The 22,594-nt window shown below is 43.6% G+C and overlaps 1 protein-coding gene across 1 annotated transcript in view; it reads right to left on the reverse strand.

Annotated features, from left to right (window-relative positions):
- LOC120301262 (ceramide kinase-like) overlaps positions 1–22,594 on the reverse strand; it is a 30,830-nt gene that overhangs the window by 1,881 nt on the left and 6,355 nt on the right. Inside the window, exons 2-12 of the mRNA XM_039328256.1 lie at positions 19,199–19,306; positions 17,551–17,676; positions 9,739–9,867; positions 8,908–8,971; positions 5,764–5,909; positions 5,531–5,605; positions 4,740–4,892; positions 4,054–4,159; positions 3,737–3,819; positions 1,094–1,293; positions 132–328 (exon numbers count right to left, since the gene is read on the reverse strand). Of these exons, the coding sequence (XP_039184190.1) occupies positions 132–328; positions 1,094–1,293; positions 3,737–3,819; positions 4,054–4,159; positions 4,740–4,892; positions 5,531–5,605; positions 5,764–5,909; positions 8,908–8,971; positions 9,739–9,867; positions 17,551–17,676; positions 19,199–19,306 (1,387 nt within the window). The remainder of the gene's footprint in view (positions 1–131; positions 329–1,093; positions 1,294–3,736; positions 3,820–4,053; positions 4,160–4,739; positions 4,893–5,530; positions 5,606–5,763; positions 5,910–8,907; positions 8,972–9,738; positions 9,868–17,550; positions 17,677–19,198; positions 19,307–22,594) is intronic.

The following is a 22,594-nucleotide window of genomic DNA, read 5'->3' on the forward strand; positions in this document are numbered from 1 at the left end:
TCTTTTTAGGATTTCACTGAAGGAGTCCCAAATTTCATACAAGTTTTTTCCATTAGTCCAAGTTGGCCAACTGCCCTGTGCCTTTGTGATTCACTCCAGGAATCTTTGACCCACTCTATCAGAGGACCTACCGAATGGCAATATCAGTGTGGTTCAAGGTCTCGCCATCGCAGGTCCAGCAGCTGACCGGCGGCTGTCCTTGGCATATTCCCCCACAGAGCATGTTCTGTTCTTGTGCAGCTTGTTGTCTTCCCTCCCAGTCTTCCCCTTTGGAGGAGGTGAAGCGAATAGCTCGAACCCGGTATACACTCACAAAGGGCAAGTCAAACTGTGGAACACAATTACATCTCCTGAACAAAAGCAGCCTCCCTTGTTGCTAGAGTTTGGAAGGAGCCATTACAAATATCAATGAACATTGTGGGTTTTCGTTATCCCAAGTGTGCATGTTGGGGCTCAGTTTTTTCAGAGTTGATTGTTCTTCCCCATCCAGACTGAGACCTCCACATCACTTAATTGGCCCAATATCTAGGTATGTAGCTGGATATAATATTCTGGTCTTGAACCAACAGAAGATTTTCTCCAGTAGCTTCATGTAGATCTCAAATGAGAAGGATGAGCGCATTGAACCAGTGACACCCCACATGTAAAGGGTCTTTAGGTTCAATCTCTCCCCCCATCAACCCTGACGGGAACTGGCCCTGAAAAAAGGAGAACTACCGGAAAGCCGTGTCTCCCACTTCTAATGCTCATGGTCAAGAAAGATACCACGACCAGTAGAACTGATGCCTGCTTAGAACTCAGGGAGAATCAGAATGATTGCATTGCTACTTTGCCAGGTGGACTGGGATGCTCACACCTGTCTGTCCACCCACCCCTGCCAAATCCCTCCTCAGTTCCCCTCTCCTTCAGGATATGTAGTGATTGGCAATTCTACCCTCCAATCAGCACAGGGCTAGAATAAATGCACTAATTTTATCAGGTGTTCCTTTGCATGCGCTTGTGCAGAATCATAACCATCAAGACTTAATATTCTGACTTTCCTCCCAAGTCTATAGGATAGCACTAGTCTTCCCCCCACACACACATACCATACCTGGTCGGAGCAATTGGTGTGCCGATTCAAATGCTGCAGGAAGGAGAAGACGGAGCATTTGTGCACCAGGATAAGGTCGGCAGTTCCATCGGCCAGGTGAGCGCAAGGTGAGAGACCCTTGGGGCTCTTCGGACAGGCACTACTCATGCAGGTTAGGTTGACTGCCATGAAGCTACCATGAACCCGCTGCCATTCACCACCTAGAGGGGAGAAAAGGGTTTATCTTGAGAATCTTCATCCAGGAAGCTCCCTTAGCTAGTCAGGAATCCAGGTAAGAATGGTTATTACAAAGAGATAACAACTCTTCGTTGCTACTTTTTATCTATTACAAGGCTTTTTCCAGGGACACATCCACACAACCTCCTCATTTTTCTGAAATTATGCTACCTACGCCCCGCAGTTCCAGTCTGAGATTGCCAAAAGCACAGGCAGAAGATATGTCCAGTATTTTATTTCTGCAGAAAATTAGGGTTCTTAGGCTGCTCCCTCTTCTACTCCACCTTTAAGAAAGAAAGGCAAGCAGCTCGGACCGGTTGTGTTTGTATTTGCTGCTATTTGCAAAATAGAGGCATTGAAAATAGAAATCACCTGCCAGGCATGTTCTCTTTAGTTTCCTTTTCCAGGAGAGATCTTGAGGAAGGCAAGAAGTCACTGAAGCACAAGACAGACTGCATGGCAAGTAGTTAAGAAACAGCAAAGGCTTTTCTTTCCTTTCCTTTCCTAATGCACTAACAGGATTTCTCTTCATCACTTCAAGCCCTCCTCCGAATCCGTTAGCTGTGTAAGCATTACAATGTTATAAAACCGGCTGCTATCATCTATTACTAGCATTAGTATTGTTCCTTTTTATATATGAGAATCCTAAATTTAGGAGACTGGAGCTTGCTTAAGATCACCCAGCAAGCTGACAGTAAGATGAAATTAGAAGGATTTTTTATTATCGTCTCTTTTTATTCCCAGGGTAACCTTTCTACTGTGCAGAGGTGGATAGTAAAGGCCATCCTTCTTTAAATCCCTCTTTTTTCAACTACACAGGGCATGACAATAATGCAATATTGTATTGCTAAAGGAGGAAGTGGCAGATTTCCCCTCCCTTTTTTATTTTTTTAAATGAAGTATGGTTAGTCTATGTCAGTAATGGCGAACCTTTTAGAGACCAAGTGCCCAAACTGCAATCCAAAACTCACTTATTTATCGCTGGGTGCCAGGTGGGCGTGGCCCATTGGGTGGACGTGGCTGTGGTGGTCATGGCAGGGTGGGTGTGGCCAAGGTGGGCGTGGTCATGATGTTGCTCGTGGGGAGGGGCGCCTGTGGGGGTCAGGCAGGGCTGGGGGAGATCCAGGTGAGGCAGGGACCAGGGCGGCTGCACAAAGCGGCCAGCAAATGCATGGGTGCTGGGATGCATCCGGCCACATGGGACCTTGGCGAGTTAGCGGGTGGCTGGTTGATGAAGGACGGTTGCCATCTCCAGGGCATGGTGTGTGTACCCACAGAGAGGGCTCTGTGCTGCCTCTGGCACACGTGCCATAGGTTCGCCACCACTGGTCTATGTTATTTCTTCTTTGCACACCTATTTTATTACTTTTTTTAAAAAAACCCATCTCACTGTAATTTGGCAATCTGCAATACATTTTGGCAACTTAACCTGGGGGTGGGGAGGAAAGCATTCAGGCAGCAGAGCATCCAAATGCCCTCTGAGTCAGGATTCTGTACTTTTATTTAATAATCACAGGGTTCATAGATGCCATCTCCATCTCAACTACATGGAACTTGCCCATCATGAATGTCAACCAGCTTCAGACAAGGGAGACTAGTTCCTAAATCCTAAATCAAATTTGACCAATCTAACACGACACGAGCTGGAAATATAATCAGACCTTTGATTGTGCATAGCTTGCTTTTAAAAAAAAATGCTAGTAAAAGCAGATTCTGTGACAAGTAATAGCTGGATTATATATAGATTTTGCATCTCTCATACATCAATCAACTTGGCTTGTCAGATTTGAGGCCTCATTGCCCGTGCACCACAGAGAACTGGTGCAGCCAAGTGGACTAAGATTAGATTTGAATACTATAAAAGTTTGGCCTGTGATCCAGGGTGAGATGCACACTCTTGGCCCCAGGCTAGCCCACTATGAAGGGGGTGAGGGTGATGAGCCAAAAATGCTCACTTATGGCAGTATTTCTCAACCTCAGCAACTTTAAGTTAATGGACTTCAACTCTTAGCATGCTGGCTGGAGAATTCTGGGAGTTGAAGTCTGATCTTAAAAATTGCTATGAATGACAAACACTCATGAATGAAGGCAAATGTACCTGTCCCAGGATAATGTTGCAGGATCTAATCTGGGACCAGTCATTGGGACCAGAGGCTTAATCTTCTGAGCTTTCAGCCTCATGCTGGACATCATCCTCAGGGAACTTCTCTCTTGAGAATGGGCTCTAACACAAATTCAAAAGCTCAGAAGATTAAACCTCTGTTCCAGTAACTGACACAGGTTGGTCCTGCGTGACAAACACTGCCTTAAAGGCTTCTTATCAGAAGGATTACAGCAAATTGATTTTCAGTTAATTAATTTTCAAGATTAATTTACAGCAAGATTAATTTTCAGTGTCAATCCTTTGCTATTAAAAAAAGATTTTACCTGCCTGCTTTGTGTATTCCAAAGAACGTTCTTCCTCGCTTCCATTCAGAAGGTTTTTGCTAGACTCAGAACAGACCATGCAGCTGAAAAGGAGAGCTAGTGTTATAATCTGATCGTGTATTCTTCCCCACTTAGTCCTCTTAATGCATTGCAGCCAGCTGGTTTTCATGATTCGTAGCCAGCTGGGAATCATGGGGTCTGTAGTCCAAAATATTATTGGAATTGGAGAAAGCTGCTCCACCCCTTTCTGCAGCTGTGCTCCTGGACTTTGCCCATGGTTGTAAACCCCATTGTGGCAGTTTCCCATCACAACATACCCTGACCGGCAGCGTGATTGATCCCGTGGACTGGTGTCCTCTGACGCTGCTAACTGGAATTCCACAGTGCCTTCATAGCTGTGGTTGCTTAGCACTGCTTTGACTCCTGAAAGAGGAAATAAATGAAGGGAGGGTTTGGGCTGGGTGTGTTCGCACATTTACACAAGCACACACCACCACCCCTCTTAGGTTCTTTTGTTTAATTCTGGAGCATCATGGCCATGTTTTAAGTCAGCAGCTGTTGAATGGTGAAGGATACAGAAAAGAAGATAATTTGTAGTATCATGTGACAACGGTTTTGGAAGAATTGGGCAACTGACACAGAAATCATAGCTGTTGTTGCAATAAACAGCTTTTGTGCCTTTTCAAAAAGACTGAGATGGGGGGAACTAAACTTGTATCATATTCGACAGATATGGAGTAAATAAATAAAAATAAGTGATCATGTTTTTTCCTGAAACACCACTGCTCAAATAGCATCGCGTCTATTTCAAAAATATTTCAGTCATTCCTGAGAATTGGAATTTAAAACTGTCTGGGCACAGAGGAGTACTCTCTTAGTAGGCCCCTTGAGCCTGTATTTCTTTCAAGCCCATCAAGAAGAATTTCATTTTATGGGTCTGCATTTTCCTTCCCCTCTCCCAGCTCCCTTTATCTGGCTGGTTTCTTCTTCTGCTGAATGATACCTGCAAAGGTGTAGCGCGCTGGCCCCAACCAACGGTGCTTCTCACTGGTGCTCACTACATCGCCATAGAAACCGTAACCAGCTAGGGAGACGGAGTAGCGTAAAAGCATCCCATCATGCCAAATGCTGCAGACATCCAGAGGCTGGCTGTCCCCTGGGAAGGAAAGAAAGGCCCATGGGAAAGACACTGGAAGGAAAACACCCACCCGAGTTCTTTTTATTGCAAGGGTATGACCAGTGATGAGACCATTTTCATGCTTACTCTACAGATGATTTACTTCCAAATCTGGCTTTCCAAAATTCCCTACTCAGGGCAGTTTTAAGGACTATACTCTCAACAACCACAGATGGTTAGTGTGTGCTAGTTATGCACCTATAGCAGTGGTGACGAACCTATGGCACACGTGCCAGAGGCGGCACTCAGAGCCGTCTCTGGGCACATGTGCCGTTGCCCCAGCCTCACCTCCCCCCACGATTCCCTCCTCACCAGCAGCCCCCCTGGAGGAGAGTCGCCCCCAAGTGTGGCCCACACGAAGCAGCGCAGCCAAGGACATGGCAGCCAGGCAGCATAGACAAGACTCTGCCCTCACACCCCATCCCGCAGTTGATGCTGCGGGGTGCAGGCAGAGGGCGTGACCGCCATGGCACTGTTGGGCTGCCTGGGTGATCTGTGGCGGGCCCTGGAGGCAGTGAATGGCCCTACGGGCAGGCAGGGTGGGGGCGGGGCAGGGGCAGGGCAGGGGTGGAGTGGGGGCGGAGCACTCGGTCTCTAAAAGGTTCGCCATCACTGACCTATAACGATGTGCAGAGCAGAAGTGATAGGGTCATTTGTTCCCACGGTTGCAAAGCAGACACAATCTGTAGAACCTGGAGTAGAAACAGAAGGCATCCTATCACCCAACTGCTGGAAAATAGCTCAGAAGTCTACCTGTTTCCCCCCAGAATCTTGGATTAAAGTTTTAGTCGTTATTTCCCAGCTCTTAAAGAAGCCTCAAGTCTTACTCTGGGGGAGCTATTGGCCTTACCTGCAGGAATGATGCCAATACGAAGTCTTGGGGACAGAAGCTCTGCATCAAAGTCCTCTTTGAGCTCCCCTGCCTTTTGCTGGGTTCGGTCGATTAAGGCGTGCATTACTTCATTGAATGTGCCATCGCCTCCCACACTCACCAGCCTGGAATGGGACACAGGTAATAAGCCAAGTTGCAGATAATCCTCAACTTTCTATTGTAACTGAGCCTGGTAATTAGGCTTGTAAGTCATGATGGCTGTAAAGCAGTCCACTACATGATTGGACCCAATTTTACAACCTTTTATTGTGGCAGTTGTTAAGCAAGCACCATAGTTGTTAAGTGAACCAACTGTTCACGATGGGCTGGTTTTTGCCAGAAATAAACATTGGTTTCTGGCAAAAATGTAAATCACGGTCAGGTGATCGTGGGATATTGCAAATGGCTATAATTCTGGGCAGTTGCCATGAGTCCAAAATGTGGTCATGTGACTGTGAGGGGAGGGGAAGCAGCATCAGAACTTCAAAACTGTCTGCAAATAGCTTTCCAGGTGTCCATCGTAACTTTGAACGCTTGCTAAGCAACCGATCATAATTTGAGGGCTATCTGTAGTCAGGATCCAAAGCAACTGCCTTTATTGGCCCCTTCTAAGCAAATGATGGGAATTCTCCCATTTCTCCCCACTTCCATGAGGGGCAAGGACACTGCAGTGCCTGTTTACATAAATGTTGAGTGGCATGGAGCAAAAATGTCCTCTGGAGTTGCTCATGACCCCTTAATGCTGTGAGTAGAATTAAGTGGCAGAAGCTCTGATGGGGAGCAACATTCAGCCACGACAGCTCTCAGACATTTTATTTTTCTACCATGTATTCTTCTTCTTTACTTCCTCTTACACTGTTTTATCTCCTTCCAGCAATACAATCCAAGGAAGTTCATGGACACTAATTAGACCCCAAATGCTCAAAGTCAGATTCATATCAGAAGGAATCTTAAATCCCACACATCATAATTGGAACTGGAGCTGGTAATATTTGCGGGGAGGGGGGAGATTCTGTTCATGCAAAATGCATACTGCATACTTTTTTCCCTGTATTTTAGTAACTATGTTTTTTTTTTTAAATTTCAAAATTCTTTTGATTGAGTTTAGCTGCAATATTTAACTGTTATATTTCGCCCTCGGTCTTTCCAAGACACAGTGGCTTTGGGTTTTTCTCTCTCTCTCACACACACACGCACACACGGGGTCTGGTGATGTGTCATCTCTGATTCTGGTTGGGGTTGCACTTCCTGGACTGATCTAGTCTGCAGTCTGGGAGTCCTTCTTGAATCAAGCCTGCTATTCGATTAGCTGGCAGCCATGGGTAGGGAGGGGGCTTGAGCACCAACTGAGCTCTTTCCCAGAGCAGGAGGCTTTGCATGTGGTCACTCACACTGTTTGATTACTGCAATGCACTTGGCTTCCCTTGAAAACCACTTAGAAAGTGGTCCAGGACACAGCAGCGTTCACAGTGCCACATATTTATAGATTCACATATTATACCTTGGTTGCATGAGCTGCACTGGCTCCCAGTTTCCTGCTGGCTGCAATTCAAGGTGATGGCTACCAACTTCCTGCATGCCACTGGACTACTGTAGGTTATTTGTGGGACTGACTCTCCCTGAGAGTATCTGCCTCTCCTACCAGATCAGAGAGGATAGACATCCTCTGGGTCCCTTCCCTGAAAAGCTGCCTTCTACCAGGACCTGAGAAGCATGACTTTACCATAGCTGCTCCTACCTTATGGAATACCCTTCCCACCCCTAGTTACTTAGCAGGCCTCCACCATTTTAGCTTTCCAAAAGGCCATTAGGACCTAGCTTTTTTACCCAGGCACTGGGGTAGACTGAGTGTATCTTGGGTGGATTGTTGGGGCCACAATAAAGACCTTTTAGTTTTGTTTTTACAGTTTTATTATTTTTAAAATATACTTCTGGGGTTTTATTGCTGTTGCCTGCAAAGTGTTTTAAGATGGGAGACAATACAAATATTCTAAATAAACTAAAAATGCAAATACATGCATATACATATATTAAAAACCTTTTTGTAACATCTTTCAGAATTTTTTAAAAAAATTTAATTTGCAAAGAAGGCCAGAAATATTCGTGTTTTTAAATTGATTCAGAAACCAGATTTAAATCAAATGTCTAATGTTCATAATATCTAAACATTTTTCTAACTATAGTATTTTTTAAGAATCCATTTTTAGCCTACTTATGGTACAATCAAGTATCTAATCTGGCTTTATAATGTCTATGGAGATTCTCCGTCATCCAGGTCATGGTTGTCTCAAAGGTGTTTTTCCCAAAGGCAACTGGACAGTTTTTTTCCTTGAGGAAGACATTTCGTTTCTCATCCAAGAAGCTTCTTCAGTTCTGACTTCAGTTTTATAATCTAGTTGTGAATGTGAGAGATAGTGCCTTTGAATGGGAAGGGGATGTGAGGGACTACAGTGAAACAGCAATTTCCCAGGAAGGATAGAGCACATTTCAAGGTGTGGGGTGAGACAAGAAGCAGCACAACCTGGAGCTGGATAGGAGGCAGAGGAAGAGAGCTAGGATAGCCACTCCTCAGAATCTCCCAGGGGATATCCCCTTGGGTGAGAGAAGTAAGGGTTTAGTCTGGCAAGAGTCTGTTTATTGTGTATAAACAAATAAGGAACTGAACCTTGGCTGGATTGTTCTACCTCATTCTTGGGCTAAACCTGACAGTGAATGAATTAATGAATTACAGCATTTGGAATTAGCTAGAAGTTCTCTCCATGGTTTGACTGGCAGACAAACCTGGGGAAAAAAAAACAAATAGGTTGGTTTCTTCCTTTTTTTGCATTCAAATCATTGGAAAATGTATCTGCTTTACAGCCCTTGTTTTGTGGGACCCCTAATGTCTGTTTGGAGCAGATCATTTGGTTTTCAAAGAATAGTTTTGGCCAACTTTGTGCTCTCCAAATGTAATCCCATGCTGGAGGGTACAGCGTATTGCAGTCCCAGGAGAAATGGAGGGCAACAGGTTGGGGAAGATGCCATTGATTGAACTGAATGGTTAGCCCAGATTGAACTAAAGGCACAAATTTCCTCAGAAAGCAGGCAATACAGATGCAGGCAAACTAAGACAAAAAAACTTACCCATCGAAGCCACAGAGATCTTGCTGTAGGATGTAATCACGAGCCTCATTCGCATGGCAGGTCTCTGAGAAGATGGAAACAGGAAGAAAGCAGGAGACTGTTTATTACAGTGGTTCTCAACCTGTGGGTCGGGACCCCATTTGGGGTCGAACGACCATTTCAGAGGGGTCGCCAAACAACGCAGTCCGCCATTTTTTCCCCCTTTTCCTTAGCTGTGCTACTCCCTTTTATTCTATTGGCTTTTGAAAGCCAATAGAATAGACTCTCTTGAATAGAGTCTAATTCTATTGGCTTTCGAAAGCCAATAGGAATTGTCCAGACTGTCTCTGCCCTGCTGAGCCTGCCAAAAGTCCCATTCTGCAAATGGTGCTGCACCAGTTGAGTAGTCCTCGACTTGCGACCAGTTGAGTAGTCCTCGACTTACGACCAGTTGGGGGTCGCGGCATTAAAAAGGTTGAGAACCACTGGTTTATTAGGAGCCGTGGTGGTGCAGTGGTTAGAATGCAGTATTGCAGGCTAACTCTGCCCACAGCCAGGAGTTCGATCCCGACCACCTCTAGATTGACTCAACCTTCCATCCTTCCAAGGTTGGTATAATGAGGATCCAGATTGTTGGGGGCAATATGCTAATATTTGTAAACCGCTCAGAAAGTGCTGTAAAGCACTGTGAAATGGTATAGAAGTCTAAGTGCTATTGCTATTTTTAAGTGCTATTGCTATTATAAGACTCAGATAAAGGATAGAGCAACAGGAAAGTTGGAAGCCCCTGGAAATAAAAAGTCCACACTGGGAAGGAAAGAGGGAATGGTGGAGGAAGATAATGGGACTCACTCACAACTTGTGCATGGATCCCAGCCAGGGCAAACAGTGGAGCCACTTGACTCTGATAGATCTCCATTGCTCGCTTACGTCCCCCCACTGGATTGATGAAGACAAGGAGACTCTTGGGCCGTGTAACACCTGGAGCAGAAGGAAGGGAAAGGTAAATGACTGAAGGATGAGATCAAAGTTCCATTTAGTCCAGCATTTGGATTCTCTCCGTAGTCAATCAATACCTTAAGAGTGCATGAAGAAAGAGCTCTCTCTTTGTTCCCTTATAGCTTGTATTCACAAAAACTCTGCTGCAGAACAAGGAGGATTGCACTAACTGTCATTTTGTGTCAGAGTTGAAAGGTCAGAGCAAAAAGGCTCCTTCAAGTTGCTGAGTTTGCTCGGCAACATGTGGAAGTGACTTGCTATTGCTTTCTTTCAGAATCTAGTCTTCAGTCCTGGTATTTGTGGGAGCCTCCCATCCACCGACTAACCTGGCTCAACCTGACTTAGATTCCCAGCCTGAACAAGATCAGGCAGTTGCCTTCTTCAGGGTAAGACTTCATTTAACACCAACTCAATACTATATTTTCAGTGATGTTCAAAAGAAAAAAAAATACAGATGCCCTTTGAGCACACCCTGTATGAAGTACTTTTCCTTTGGAATTCTTTATTTGTGGTCTGGGAGAAAGTAAAGAGAAACCATTATTTGAAGATTCCAAATTGGCTCTCAACTATGGAGGCGCTAATACACCCCAATATGTTTAACATGGGAAACATTATAAGATATAAAGACTTATTAACAGATATGGGGGAGTTGAAAACCAAATGTAAGGACCCACCCCACTTTGCATCTTAAGAAGACAGAACTCTTGGAATAGTTCTTCCAACAGGAATCCTTTATTAAGAGAAAATGGTTGCAGGCATGCTAGACAGGACTTGGGGTCCAAGCTCTCCCATTCAAGGTTTTAAGGGGTTCCCCAGTAGTCCCACCCAATCAACCCCCCTTCCCAGTGATAGTTTCAAGTATCACAATTCCACCCCGTTTCTTCTTTCTTCCGTCTGGATGGAGACTTCAGATAACTACATGAAAGGCAAATACTCTTCTTTGTTAATGCTAATGTTCTCTGGTGTTAACGCTTTGAGGTTACAATAGGTTACAATAAACACACATTCAGCATTCAGCTCTTTGAAGTCTACTGAAGGAAGTGAGGGCCATAAAGCCCCTTTGTTCTCCCCCTTCTCTCCCTCTTATGGCAGAATCCAAAGAAGGCAGAATTGGGAGTTTCTATATTTGATAATTAAAGATGAAATATGATTGGATTCTGACATCCGGCCCCTCTTAAAAATAAGAGAGATCCACCTGAAAGAAAACACAAGTATAAAATTTAGTTAGGCTTGTTAGGATACTCTGTGTGAAACTTCTTCAATAGCTTTGGGGCTCTGACGTGACGTTTATGGACCCACTCATTTTGTGAGGCAGGGAGGTGTTTCCAGGCAACTAGGTACTGAGTTGTTCCATGATATCTCCTAGAGTCAAGGATCTCTTTTATTTCGAAGTGTTGTTCCCCCTCCACCATGATTGGAGGTGGTGGGGGGGGATTTTTGGCCGTAGAGGTGACTGATGCTCTCTTTTCAGCAGGCTGCAATGAAAAATTGGGTGTATTTGCCTGAGGTTTTTGGGTAATTCTAATTCTACTGTTACTGGATTTATGATCCTTTTAATTGGAAAAGGTCCTATATATTTTGGTCCAAGTTTTTTACAGGGCTGTAGGGACTTTAGGTATTTTGTAGATAAGTACACCATTTCTCCTATAATGAATGGTGTAGGCTCAACCCTTTTTTTATCGGCTTGTGCTTTGTATGCCCGCCTAGCTTCATCTAGTGATTTTCTGACTATTGGCCAGGTGTTTTGTAGGTTTTCCATCCATTCTTTCAGTGAAGGGATCGTTGGTTCTTTTGGGGTTAACTCTGGCATAGGGTTGAAACTTTGGCCGTTGGCTATTTGAAAAGGAGTGTAGCCTGTGCTGGAGTGGACTGCATTATTGTAGGCAACTTCTGCAAAAGGAAGTAAGTCCGTCCAATCACTCTGTTGGAAATTTAAAAAACATCTCAAATATTGCTCAAGTACCGACTGGCACCGTTCCGCTTGTCCATCTCCTTGAGGGTGGTGGCTAGATGTCAATCCCTGAGTGGTCCCTAAGAGGGATAAAAATTCCTTCCAAATGCAGACGTAAATTGCACTCCCCTATCAGAGATGATGCGTTGGGGTGCCCCGTGCAATCTGTAAATGTGCTGGATGAAAAGTTTTGCTAAGGCCTTTGCAGTGGGAATTTTTTGGCAAGGGATAAAGTGCACCTGTTTGGAAAATAGGTCCGTGACTGTCCAGATAACAGTATTCCCATTGCTTTCAGGCAATTCCACTATAAAATCCATGGCTATTTCCCTCCAGGGGGCTGAGGGACTTGCCACTGGTTGTAACAGCCCTGGCGATTTCCCTTGCAACCTCTTTGCTGATGCACAGGTTGGGCAGCTGGCAACATAACTTTCTATGTCCTTTTTTATTGATGGCCACCAAAATTGCCGTTTAATTAAGTGTAAAGTTTTTACAAATCCAAAATGCCCTGCTGATTTTGTGTCATGGCAAAGTTGCATGAAAGTTAGTCTTTGAGTTGTTGGTATATATAACTTTTCCCCTACCCAAGGCAATCCGTCTCTCATTGTGCACACATGTTTGTTTTTCTGGAACCAATCATCTGTTTCCAAACTTTTTCTGAATTCAATCCCAGTTTGGCTGTCCAGTTGTGGTTTTAATTTGGCTTGGGTTCTTGTGGTTACTGGTGCTGCCAGTTGTGACTTCTGCCATTATTGGTCTAGAGGTCTGTGGTTCGTGCGCTGTTATATTGGGGCATGCGAGATAGTGCATCTGCCAGAAGTTCTTTCTTCCTGGTAAATGTTTGAGCTTAAATTGGAATTGGTGAAAATGCTGGGACCAGCGGGCTTGTTTGGGATTGAGTTTCCTGGAAGTTTTCAGGGCTTCCAAATTTTTGTGATCAGTCCACACCTGGAAGGGGATTTTGTTGCCTTCCAGGAACTGTCGCCATGTGAGTAATGCCCAATGTATCCCATAAGCCTCCTTCTCCCATACGGGCCAGCGCTGTTCTGTTTCCGTGAGTTTCTTGGATGTATATGCACAGGGTTGCAATACTGCATCATCATTTTCTTGTAATAGCACAGCCCCCACTGCCACATCACTTGCATCTGCCTGTATTATGAAGGGCTTGTCCATGTCTGGGTGCCTTAGTACTGGTTCGGCAGAAAAAAGTCTCTTTAGTCTCTCAAACGCTGCTTGGCACTCCATTGTCCATGTTAGTGGCTGGCTAGGTTTTACTGAGGATGTTTCCCTTCGTTTTTAGTAAGTTAGTGAGGGGCAAGGCTATCTGTGCAAATGAGGGGATGAATTGGGCGGTAAAAATTTGCAAAGCCCAGGAAACTTTGTAGTTGCTTTCTTGTGCGGGGTGGTGCCCAATTTAGTACTGCTTTGACCTTCTCTGGGTCCATTTCAATGCCCTGTGGGGATATGCGATAGCCTAGGTAGTCTATCCTTTCCTGGTGGAATTCGCATTTTGAGAGTTTGGCATATAGGTGAGCGGCTCGCAGCTTCTTTAAAACCGCTCTGACAAGTTTGACGTGTTCTTCTTTTGTTTCGGTAAAGATAAGAATGTCGTCCAAGTAAACAAGGACCCCCTTAAACAGGTGCTCCCTTAGAACGTCATTGATTAATTGCATAAAGACTGCAGGGCCCCTTGTAATCCAAATGGCAAGACTTTGAATTGATAGCACCCCATGGGGCAGTTAAATGCAGTCTTCCATTCGTCCCCTTCCTTGATTCTCACGCGATAGTAAGCTTCCCTTAAGTCTAGTTTAGAAAAAATTTTCCCTTTCGATAGGTGTGACAGCATGTCTTTCATGAGGGGCAGCGGGTATAGGTTGCTTTCACTGATTGTGTTCAGGGCCCTATAATCCACGCATAAACATAAAGAGCCATCCTTCTTCTCTCTAAAAAGGACCGGGGCAGCCACTTTAGGCTTAGCTGGTTCAATGAAACCTCTCTCCAGGTTTTTTTTTATAAATCTTTCCATTTCCTCCTTCTCCTTTTGGCTCATGGAGTATAATCTGGGTTTCGGGAGTTTTGCCCCAGGCTTGAATTCAATGGTACAGTCTGTGGGTCGGTGGGGGGGAAGCTCATTCGCCCTCTCCTCACTGAAGACTTCAGCAAGGTCCCTATATTCCTCTGTTATTTCTGTTAATCTTTTTTCCTCTCCTATGGATGCTTTTTCTATTCTTGATTCTGGTAGCCTCTCTTGGGGTTTTAAGTCCATAGGGTCCCCCTTCGGGAATTTGATTTCTGTCGTCCTCCAATTTACCCAGGGGTTCCATTTTTTCAACCATTCCCTCCCTAGAATCATTGGGCATTCCATACCTGGGGTCACCACAAACGTTAAGTCCTCTTCATGGTTGCCCAGGGAGAGATGTATTGGCAAAGTGGCTAGTGTAGCTGGCACCCCCCCTGCTATGGATCCATCTAGCTGGCCAAATGAGATTGGTTGTTCCAGTCTCCTGGATGGGATGCCCAGATTCCCCACTAGTGTTGGGCTAATGAGGCAGCGGGTGCAGCCAGAGTCTATTAAGGCTTTCACCTTCACAGCTTCGGGCATGGGGGGGGATTAATATAGTCACTGTTTTGAAGATGGGTGTGATGCGTCCACTTACCAGGGGTTCGCCTTCCGAGCTGTCATCTGAGGCATCCACCATCCCTGTGGTGTAGGCTGGAATTCTTTCCCCTTGGTGAGCAGAGGTGGGGGTTTCTGCAATTTCCATCATTTTCATGGCTGTTTCTTTTGGCTTAGCTGAATACCCTCTGGGTTTGTTGATTGGGGAGCTGTCTGGGTTGTGCTGGGGGGCCTTTGAGCGGCATTCTACAGCTCGATGCCCTTCTCTTCCGCACTTGAAACACCCCATCTGCTTCTTGGCTGTATCCGATGATTTCACCGGTTGGTGTGTCAGCTCAGGCGGGGGGCGGCTCCATTGTTTTCCTCTGCGATGCCTCTTCAATATGTCGATCTCTGCTTCCTCTGCCAAGACGTACCATTCCTCAAGTCGATGTGGGTCTCCTCGGGGCAGGCAAGCATCATATAGATCATCGTTTAGTCCGTCTTTGAAACGGCCAAGGAGGATGTCTTCTGGCCAATTCAGTTTGCTGGCAATGGCTCGGAATTCTTGTGTATACTCAGCCACTGGGCGTTTGCCCTGGCTCATCGTTGTTATTCTTTCACGGGCTTTGCGATCAGCCAGGGGGTCTTCAAATCGTCTTCTCAACGAGGACATGAAACGGTTGAAGTTACTGAGTTCTGGGGCATTGGAGTCATGCATGTTCACCACCCAATCTGCAGCTGGTCCATCCAGGGCAGATTGCACGATCCGGATGCGGGCTTTGTCGCTGGGGATGTCCTGCCCATATTCCTCCATGTAGCTGAGGACGTGGGTTAGGAAAAACCCCAAGCGTGTTGGCTCCCCTTTGAATTTCACCTCCAACGGTGGACGTCTTGGAATGGATCGGTGCCTCCATTGTGGGTGGTATTGTCTTCCGTCCAGATTTCCATCTGTGGTCCGGTAGGGGGTGGGAGCTCCTGGATCAGTAAATGTCCCTGGGGTTGCAGGTTCCACGTCCCCCTCGGTGTCTCTCCCTTTGTGGCTCCAGGAACTGGGGCGGGCGTAGGGCTCAGGAATCTCCTCTCCTAGGGAGCTGAGAGTTCTCTTCATCAGGTCAATAGCTTTCTCTAGGATCCAGTCTGAGTACGGCATACAGCTTCCTCCCTCTTCACTTGCGTGCAGGGATTTCTCCATCTCCTGCTTCCATTCTGGTTGCTTGGTCCCCCGTCTCAGGGTCACTTTTCTTGATTCCTTTCCCCACTCGCTTTTCTTTCCAACGCCCATCGACCAGTGAGGCTTGTGGTCCTGTGTCTCCACCACTTCTTCTTCTGAGAAATCTGGCCTCTCGGATCCCAACATCTGGCAAGGTTCCAACTGGGTCAGCGGCTCTCTTTCCAGGGAGTTTTCTCCCTCTCTTGCTTCGTTGTCTGACATGGTAAATTTTTGCAAAATCCCCCGGCAAGGGTCTACCTTCCAGGTGGATTAATTTTGCAAGTCCTGTCTAATGTAAGGACCCACCCCACTTTGCATCTTAAGAAGACAGAACTCTTGGAATAGTTCTTCCAACAGGAATCCTTTATTAAGAGAAAATGGTTGCAGGCATGCTAGACAGGACTTGGGGTCCAAGCTCTCCCATTCAAGGTTTTAAGGGGTTCCCCAGTAGTCCCACCCAATCAACCCCCCTTCCCAGTGATAGTTTCAAGTATCACAATTCCACCCCGTTTCTTCTTTCTTCCGTCTGGATGGAGACTTCAGATAACTACATGAAAGGCAAATACTCTTCTTTGTTAATGCTAATGTTCTCTGGTGTTAACGCTTTGAGGTTACAATAGGTTACAATAAACACACATTCAGCATTCAGCTCTTTGAAGTCTACTGAAGGAAGTGAGGGCCATAAAGCCCCTTTGTTCTCCCCCTTCTCTCCCTCTTATGGCAGAATCCAAAGAAGGCAGAATTGGGAGTTTCTATATTTGATAATTAAAGATGAAATATGATTGGATTCTGACACCAAACAACAATTAGAGGAACAAGGAATAAAGATGGATTGGTACATGAGAACGCAAATACAATCTAGATATGAAAAAGATGTTAAAATAGATGGTGTTAATTTGGGGACAATAGAGTTAGATGAAATACAGGAACGGAAGAAAAATGGATTAAAAAATGTACAGTTATCTACTACATATGGAGTTACAGAAGGAACAAGTGAAAGAGACAATGATAAAATGGACAAGGAATTTTGGATACACAATTGAATTAGATAGATGGCAGCAACTATGGGAAAGAAACTATAAATTGACAATGGCGACTGCGTATAAAGAAAATATGTACAAAATGTTTTACAGATGGCACATGTCTCCTGAAAGATTAGCTAAAATGTTTAAGGACAGGTCTATGAAATGTTGGAAATGTCATCAGATACCAGGTTCCTTCTACCATATGTGGTGGACGTGTGTAGAAGCTAAAACTTATTGGAATATAATTAGAACATGGATAGAAAAGATGATACAACAACGTATAGAACTAAGACCAGAAATATTCCTGTTGGATATTCTACCAGAGAAATACAATAAAGAAAAAACATATTTAATTATTCATGTAATTACGGCAGCCAGGATTGTGTTTGCACAAAATTGGAAAGCACTGAAAGCCCCCCCCAGAGGGAGAGGTGATTGGGAAAATACTGGAATGTGCAGAAATGAATAGACTAACAATGACAATTAAAGATAAGACAGAGTCAGACTACTATGAAATCTGGGGAACTTTTTATGATTGGCTGAAAAGAGAATATGGTTAAAAGATAGTTAACATCAATTTAGATGGAAGAAGAAGGAGCAGATAAGGAGGGAGACCCAGGCGACATAGTATTGAATAACTGGAGGTTGTATAAATGTTTATAGAAGTAAAAAAAAAAGTACTTTTCCTTTACTACTAAGAATAATTCATTTCATTTCCTGATCTAATCTACCTTGCAGGACTGACACTGCACTACTTGCAATTAAGAGCGGTTCCCTGGTTCCTTCTTGGAAGCCACACCCTACCAGTGTATATGCGGCCTGTCTTTGCATGGTAGCCACACCTAAGAAGGCCAGGAAAACTTCAGCTGGGCTAGGAACTGACCATGATGATGAATCCAGATCCGAAGGGCGGTGACCCAGCGTGTTGCTAGCTGAGATGTGGATGGGGCAGTGAACTCCAACACCCCAAGGTTCCAAAACTCTCCTTTTTCCCGCTGTATAAAAAAAACTAAAAAGAAAGAAAGAAAGAGCGGGGAAGAGAACATTAGGGTGATTGTTAGAGGATTTATGAGCAGGATCAGATTGAGCGATTGCTTGGGATGTCATGAATCTATTTTGCATGTGAAATTATGCATCTTTATTTACACATGCATGCAAATATCTTGAATAATTGTATTATTATTCAGCTCTCAGATTTATATCTTGCCTTTTCACCAGGAGCTCCAAGTAGCATACAAAGCATTCATCAAATCAAATCAAAACTTTATTACAATCATAGACCAACATATTGAAAAATTGGGCTGCAAAAAGTCCAAAGTCACCAGCAAACGTCAGGTTACATTGGGTCTAATTCTGAATTCCTACTTCCTGAATTTCCTGGTTACGTTTCAGGGAAAGATGATGCTGACTGTATTAGCTAAGTTCATATAACTCTTAAAGACCAAACTAACCAACTACAGTTACTGTGTTCATATAAGACACTGTGTCACCAAAGAGAAACTGTATTATAGCTCAACATGATGACTTGCTTCAACACACTAAAAATAACTGGATTCCCATAACACACTGTACCTTCAACATCCAAGGCTGAGAAACAGATGATAAAAAAAAAAAAAATCTTAATTCAGCCTTGTCCTTGAATCTTTTGCCGCAAAGCCTGTAAACCTAGCTTAGAGTATGTAAACTAGAGAAGTGCAGCTTTGGGTCTGGCCTTCATAGTGTAAACACTATTTGTTGTCTCTCCACTCTTCTCCTGCAGTCAATGAAAGTAATAAGAAACAAGGACCACGACTTATTTAGAAGAATTGTTCTGAACAAAAATGGACTCCCCTGATAGATGAGGTGTCTCAGCACGCAACCAAAGTTGTAGCCCATCAGATTTCATTTTTTTTACTTGATTTTTGTGACCCTCATTATACATAATAATACCCAGCTACCTAGATGCTCTAAACCAGTGGTTCTTAACCTTTTTGAACAAATCGCCCCCTTGAGCCAATGAGGAAGTTGTCATCGCCCCCCTCCTCCAACATAACCTCTCAATCACAACATTGGAAATAATTCTTCAATTGATGCAAACACTTTTTTTGTTTTCTTTAAAATTGTCATCAGGACATATCGATGCAAATAATTTATTTCCAGTCTTTTTCCCATATCTCCCATATTTTGGCCAATGGCGTGCCACTGTATAGGTAGAGGCTGCTGCACAACGCGCATGAAGATAAGTGATGCGTATTCACATATGTACGGCGTTCTGTACTGAAGCTAGCTGGAGGAACATTTGAAAACACAATTCAATCCACTAATAGTGAGCGATCTGATGTTTTTGTACGACAAATATAAAGCAATTCATTGTACAAAAAAGTCCCCAAAATGTCTCGCTCTATCGTCCCCATATCGCTCCCTTTTCATTCCTTCGCTCCCATGTCACCCCTTTTCGTTCCATTGCCCCCCTGAAAAATGAAATCGCCCCCTGGCGGGCAACATTGCCCAGGTTAAGAACCACGCTCTAAACCTGGATCCTTCTGACTCACCTGTGAAAGAGTTTTCATCCCTAGTCGATTCCAAAACCTCCTTTCTGTTACTGGCTACTCCAAGCCTCACAGCAACCATCTCCTGGATGGGAATGCAGAATCCTTCATCTGGAAAGGAGAGAAGAAAGTTGCTTTGCTAATCTTTATATGTGGAATTTCTGTCCTGTCTTTGTGCTTCTTCAACAGCTGTGAGTGTGGGTTCGGTATGTGTATGCAACATTAATACAGTTAAAATCAGAAATAAAATTAAACATTTAAAGCTTGGCAGCAGAAATGATAATAATTCTTAGAAGCCTTGATAAAAACTTGTTTTAGTCTGAGGGCTAAATCCATGTATTTGTCTTTTCTTCCTGATCTGCTTCTACAGTAGAGAGCTTTTCAATAGTACACCACCACTAAAATTGTCACAATCTGTCATTCAACTGCTCACTCTTGAATGCTGGTTGACTGGCAATTCATAGAAAAGGATTACTTGGAGGAGAACCCACTCTGTTCATCAAGAGATAGAGATTAAAAAACATTTGTCAGTAGGAAAGCTAGCATTCGGAGCTCAGGTTTTTCAGCTTTAAGGGGACTTTAAGAAACCCTCAGGGAATTTTTTTATCAAGTTTTTTGCTCATTCCTCTTCCCTGTGCTTACCATTTGCACTCCTAAAAGGAGAAGACAAGATGCTTGGAGATTATTGCTTATTTGCTTTGTCATATATCCAATAAGTTCAGGGAAGGAAAGCTACAGAATGAGGGGGCTCCAGGATCTGGTGATAAGACCATTAGAGAATTGCAGACCTCACCAAGCACCTAACCAAGCTGATCCAAGATCTTCAAAAGTTCAGAAGTATAACTTCTTCCCTTCCCTTATATCCAGAGATTTAATCCCTTTACAGGGGATCCTGAAGAAGCTAAAACCTTAAGAGTTGAAAGCTAGCAATCCTATTAATTACCTCTGTTTGGGTGACAGGAATTTCATAAATGGAATGGAGATTTCTCATAAAACCAGAGCCACTACTACTGGTCCATTCATAACATCACAGAATGATTTATTACTATTTTGAGGGGCCCGATTTCACCTACAGTCCTTCTGCTCTGTATCAAAAGAAAAATTTCCTACACCTCTTCACAATAAAGTGCTCTAAGTCCCAAAGTTTCACAAAATACACATCCTTCTGTCAGAAGAAAAGCTCTTTCTCCCAGCTGAAAGCTGTCAAAACCAAAGGTTATTGTGTATGGAGAGCCTCTTCCCCAAACTCCTCCTTCTCTTCTCTTTTTTTACAACTGATTCCATATTACGGAAAATAAGATAACTGACGATGCCATTTTTAAGAGTTTAAATTCTTCCCTTTCCGGCAGTTGGCCAGGTGAATGAAAATTCTGGTCAGGCCAGTAATATTCTGTTTTTAACTCGTTGCCTATCAGGATTTTCCCAGACCATTAAAACTACTATGGCTTGACCCAGAGGGGCTTCAACCTGAAAAACCCGTTCTGGGATCCAAATGTGTTTGCTGGAGGGAAACTGCTGTGATGGAAACTGTAAAGTATGTTTTACGTCTGCTTTGTGAAATCCAACCCCATCCTCAGTTGGTAAAAAACCTTGAAACTCATCTCTTCCATCTCCTCTCTTTCCCCTCTGCACCTGGCACTGATGTCAGTCTCAGGGGAAGTACTTGCAAACACAACAAGCTTTGAGTTAACTTGGGCCCAAGCCAGGAAACCTTGGGTGAAGGTGGTTCCTCTTAACAATACTTTTGTCATTATTTTCTGCAAAAAGACTGAGCAAAGGACAAAAAGCAGGAGTTAGAAGCCTCTTGGCCCTCATAGCCAAGATGAGGTTAGAGAAGAGTTGTGGTAACCACTAACATGGCATTTTTTAAATAAAAGTATGAGCAAAGGGCTGTGGATACGGAACTAACAAAATGGCTCCAACAAAAGTGTTCCAAATACAGAGCTGAGCACTTACAATTCCATTAGAACACAAAAATGAGTTTATGGCTTTAATCCATAACATGTTGTTTTATTGATTAAGTGCCATCCAATGCCAGGTAAAACATAAACAGAGAACAGGGATTATCCTTAGTCAAGCTAGGTGTTAGCTTTGTCTTCCTCAAAATGCAACTTTGCCTTAGACTTGGCTTGAATAACCGAATAACAGAACTGGAAGGGTTAGGAGACTGGACAGACAAATGGCTGTCCAGTGTTTTCTTAAAAGCCTCCAGTGATGGAGCACCCACGGTTTCTGAAGGCAAGCCATTCCACTGGTTGATTGTTCCCACTGTTAGGAAATTTCATCTTAGTTTTAGGTTGCTTCTCTCCTTGATTAGTCCACTGTCTCTTTTTCTTGCTTTCTGGTGCTTTGGAAAATAGGTTGACCCTCCCTTCTTTGTGGCAGCCCTTCAAACCCCTTTTTACTTCAGAGGTGTTGTACATCTCATTTACCACTATTTTCCTCCATCTTGTTATGGAAGTGGTGTTTCCTCTGTCACTATCTGTTACTCTAACACCACTACTGGCAGACATATAATTTGCTGACTACAGACTGAGGCATCTGAGAGAAGAATGGTGAAGTCTTTTTTATAGTTGTGATCTATGGAGACCCTCACAGAACTGGTAGGACGCTTTAAAGAGGGACAGTGCTGAAGCTCAGGAGGGAGGATAAATAAACCAATAAATTTGGTACTGCAAAGTTTGAGGCTATTTAGAGAAAATAGATAGAGCACCCTTAAATGATTCTTACCTAAGAATGAGCATTAATTACTGCATGGTACAAATTCAAATACAAATTGCAAATGTCCTAAAAATAATTTTTTATTCCCAGCAAGGAGCAAACCACTTCCTTCTTCAAGGTAAATAAAATTTGAACTTTCCTTAAAGAGGTATTACCTACTCTAACCATATCCCATTTTTCTAAGTCAGAATCAATCTTTTCTTTGTCTACCTTTTTTTTCATTTGAAATTGGCAAATTCAGGAAATGAAAACCCCTTGGATTTCTGGAATGAGCTTTATTGCTATTAGGATAATGTAATAAAATATTGAAAGCATCCTAAAGCAATTCTCCAGATCAACTTGTACCTAGCATGCTTAAAGTGGAATTACCCTGAGTTTCTTTTTCATATTTCCCCCCTCTAATGAACTATGGTTTCTTTCTTTAATGGTCCAGTTCTCTACTGTCTTGCTCCATCTTCTGTGTTCTCAGAATATGTTAGACATTCCATCTAGTTTGAAGACACAATTATTCAAATAAAGAATTCTCCAGAATACCATAAAAGAATCAAATATCACAATTCAAATACAAGGTTATGAGAACTAGAAATTAAATAGCCAGGCTTGACAATAATACTAGTGCAAAAGCAGTTGAAGTAGTAATTGACTACAAATAACATACAAGTCCTCAGCATTACATGG

This window comes from Crotalus tigris, unplaced genomic scaffold (assembly GCF_016545835.1).
Source record: "Crotalus tigris isolate CLP2741 ecotype Arizona unplaced genomic scaffold, ASM1654583v1 scf7180000024375.2447938, whole genome shotgun sequence".
In the NCBI taxonomy this organism is placed as follows: domain Eukaryota; kingdom Metazoa; phylum Chordata; class Lepidosauria; order Squamata; family Viperidae; genus Crotalus; species Crotalus tigris.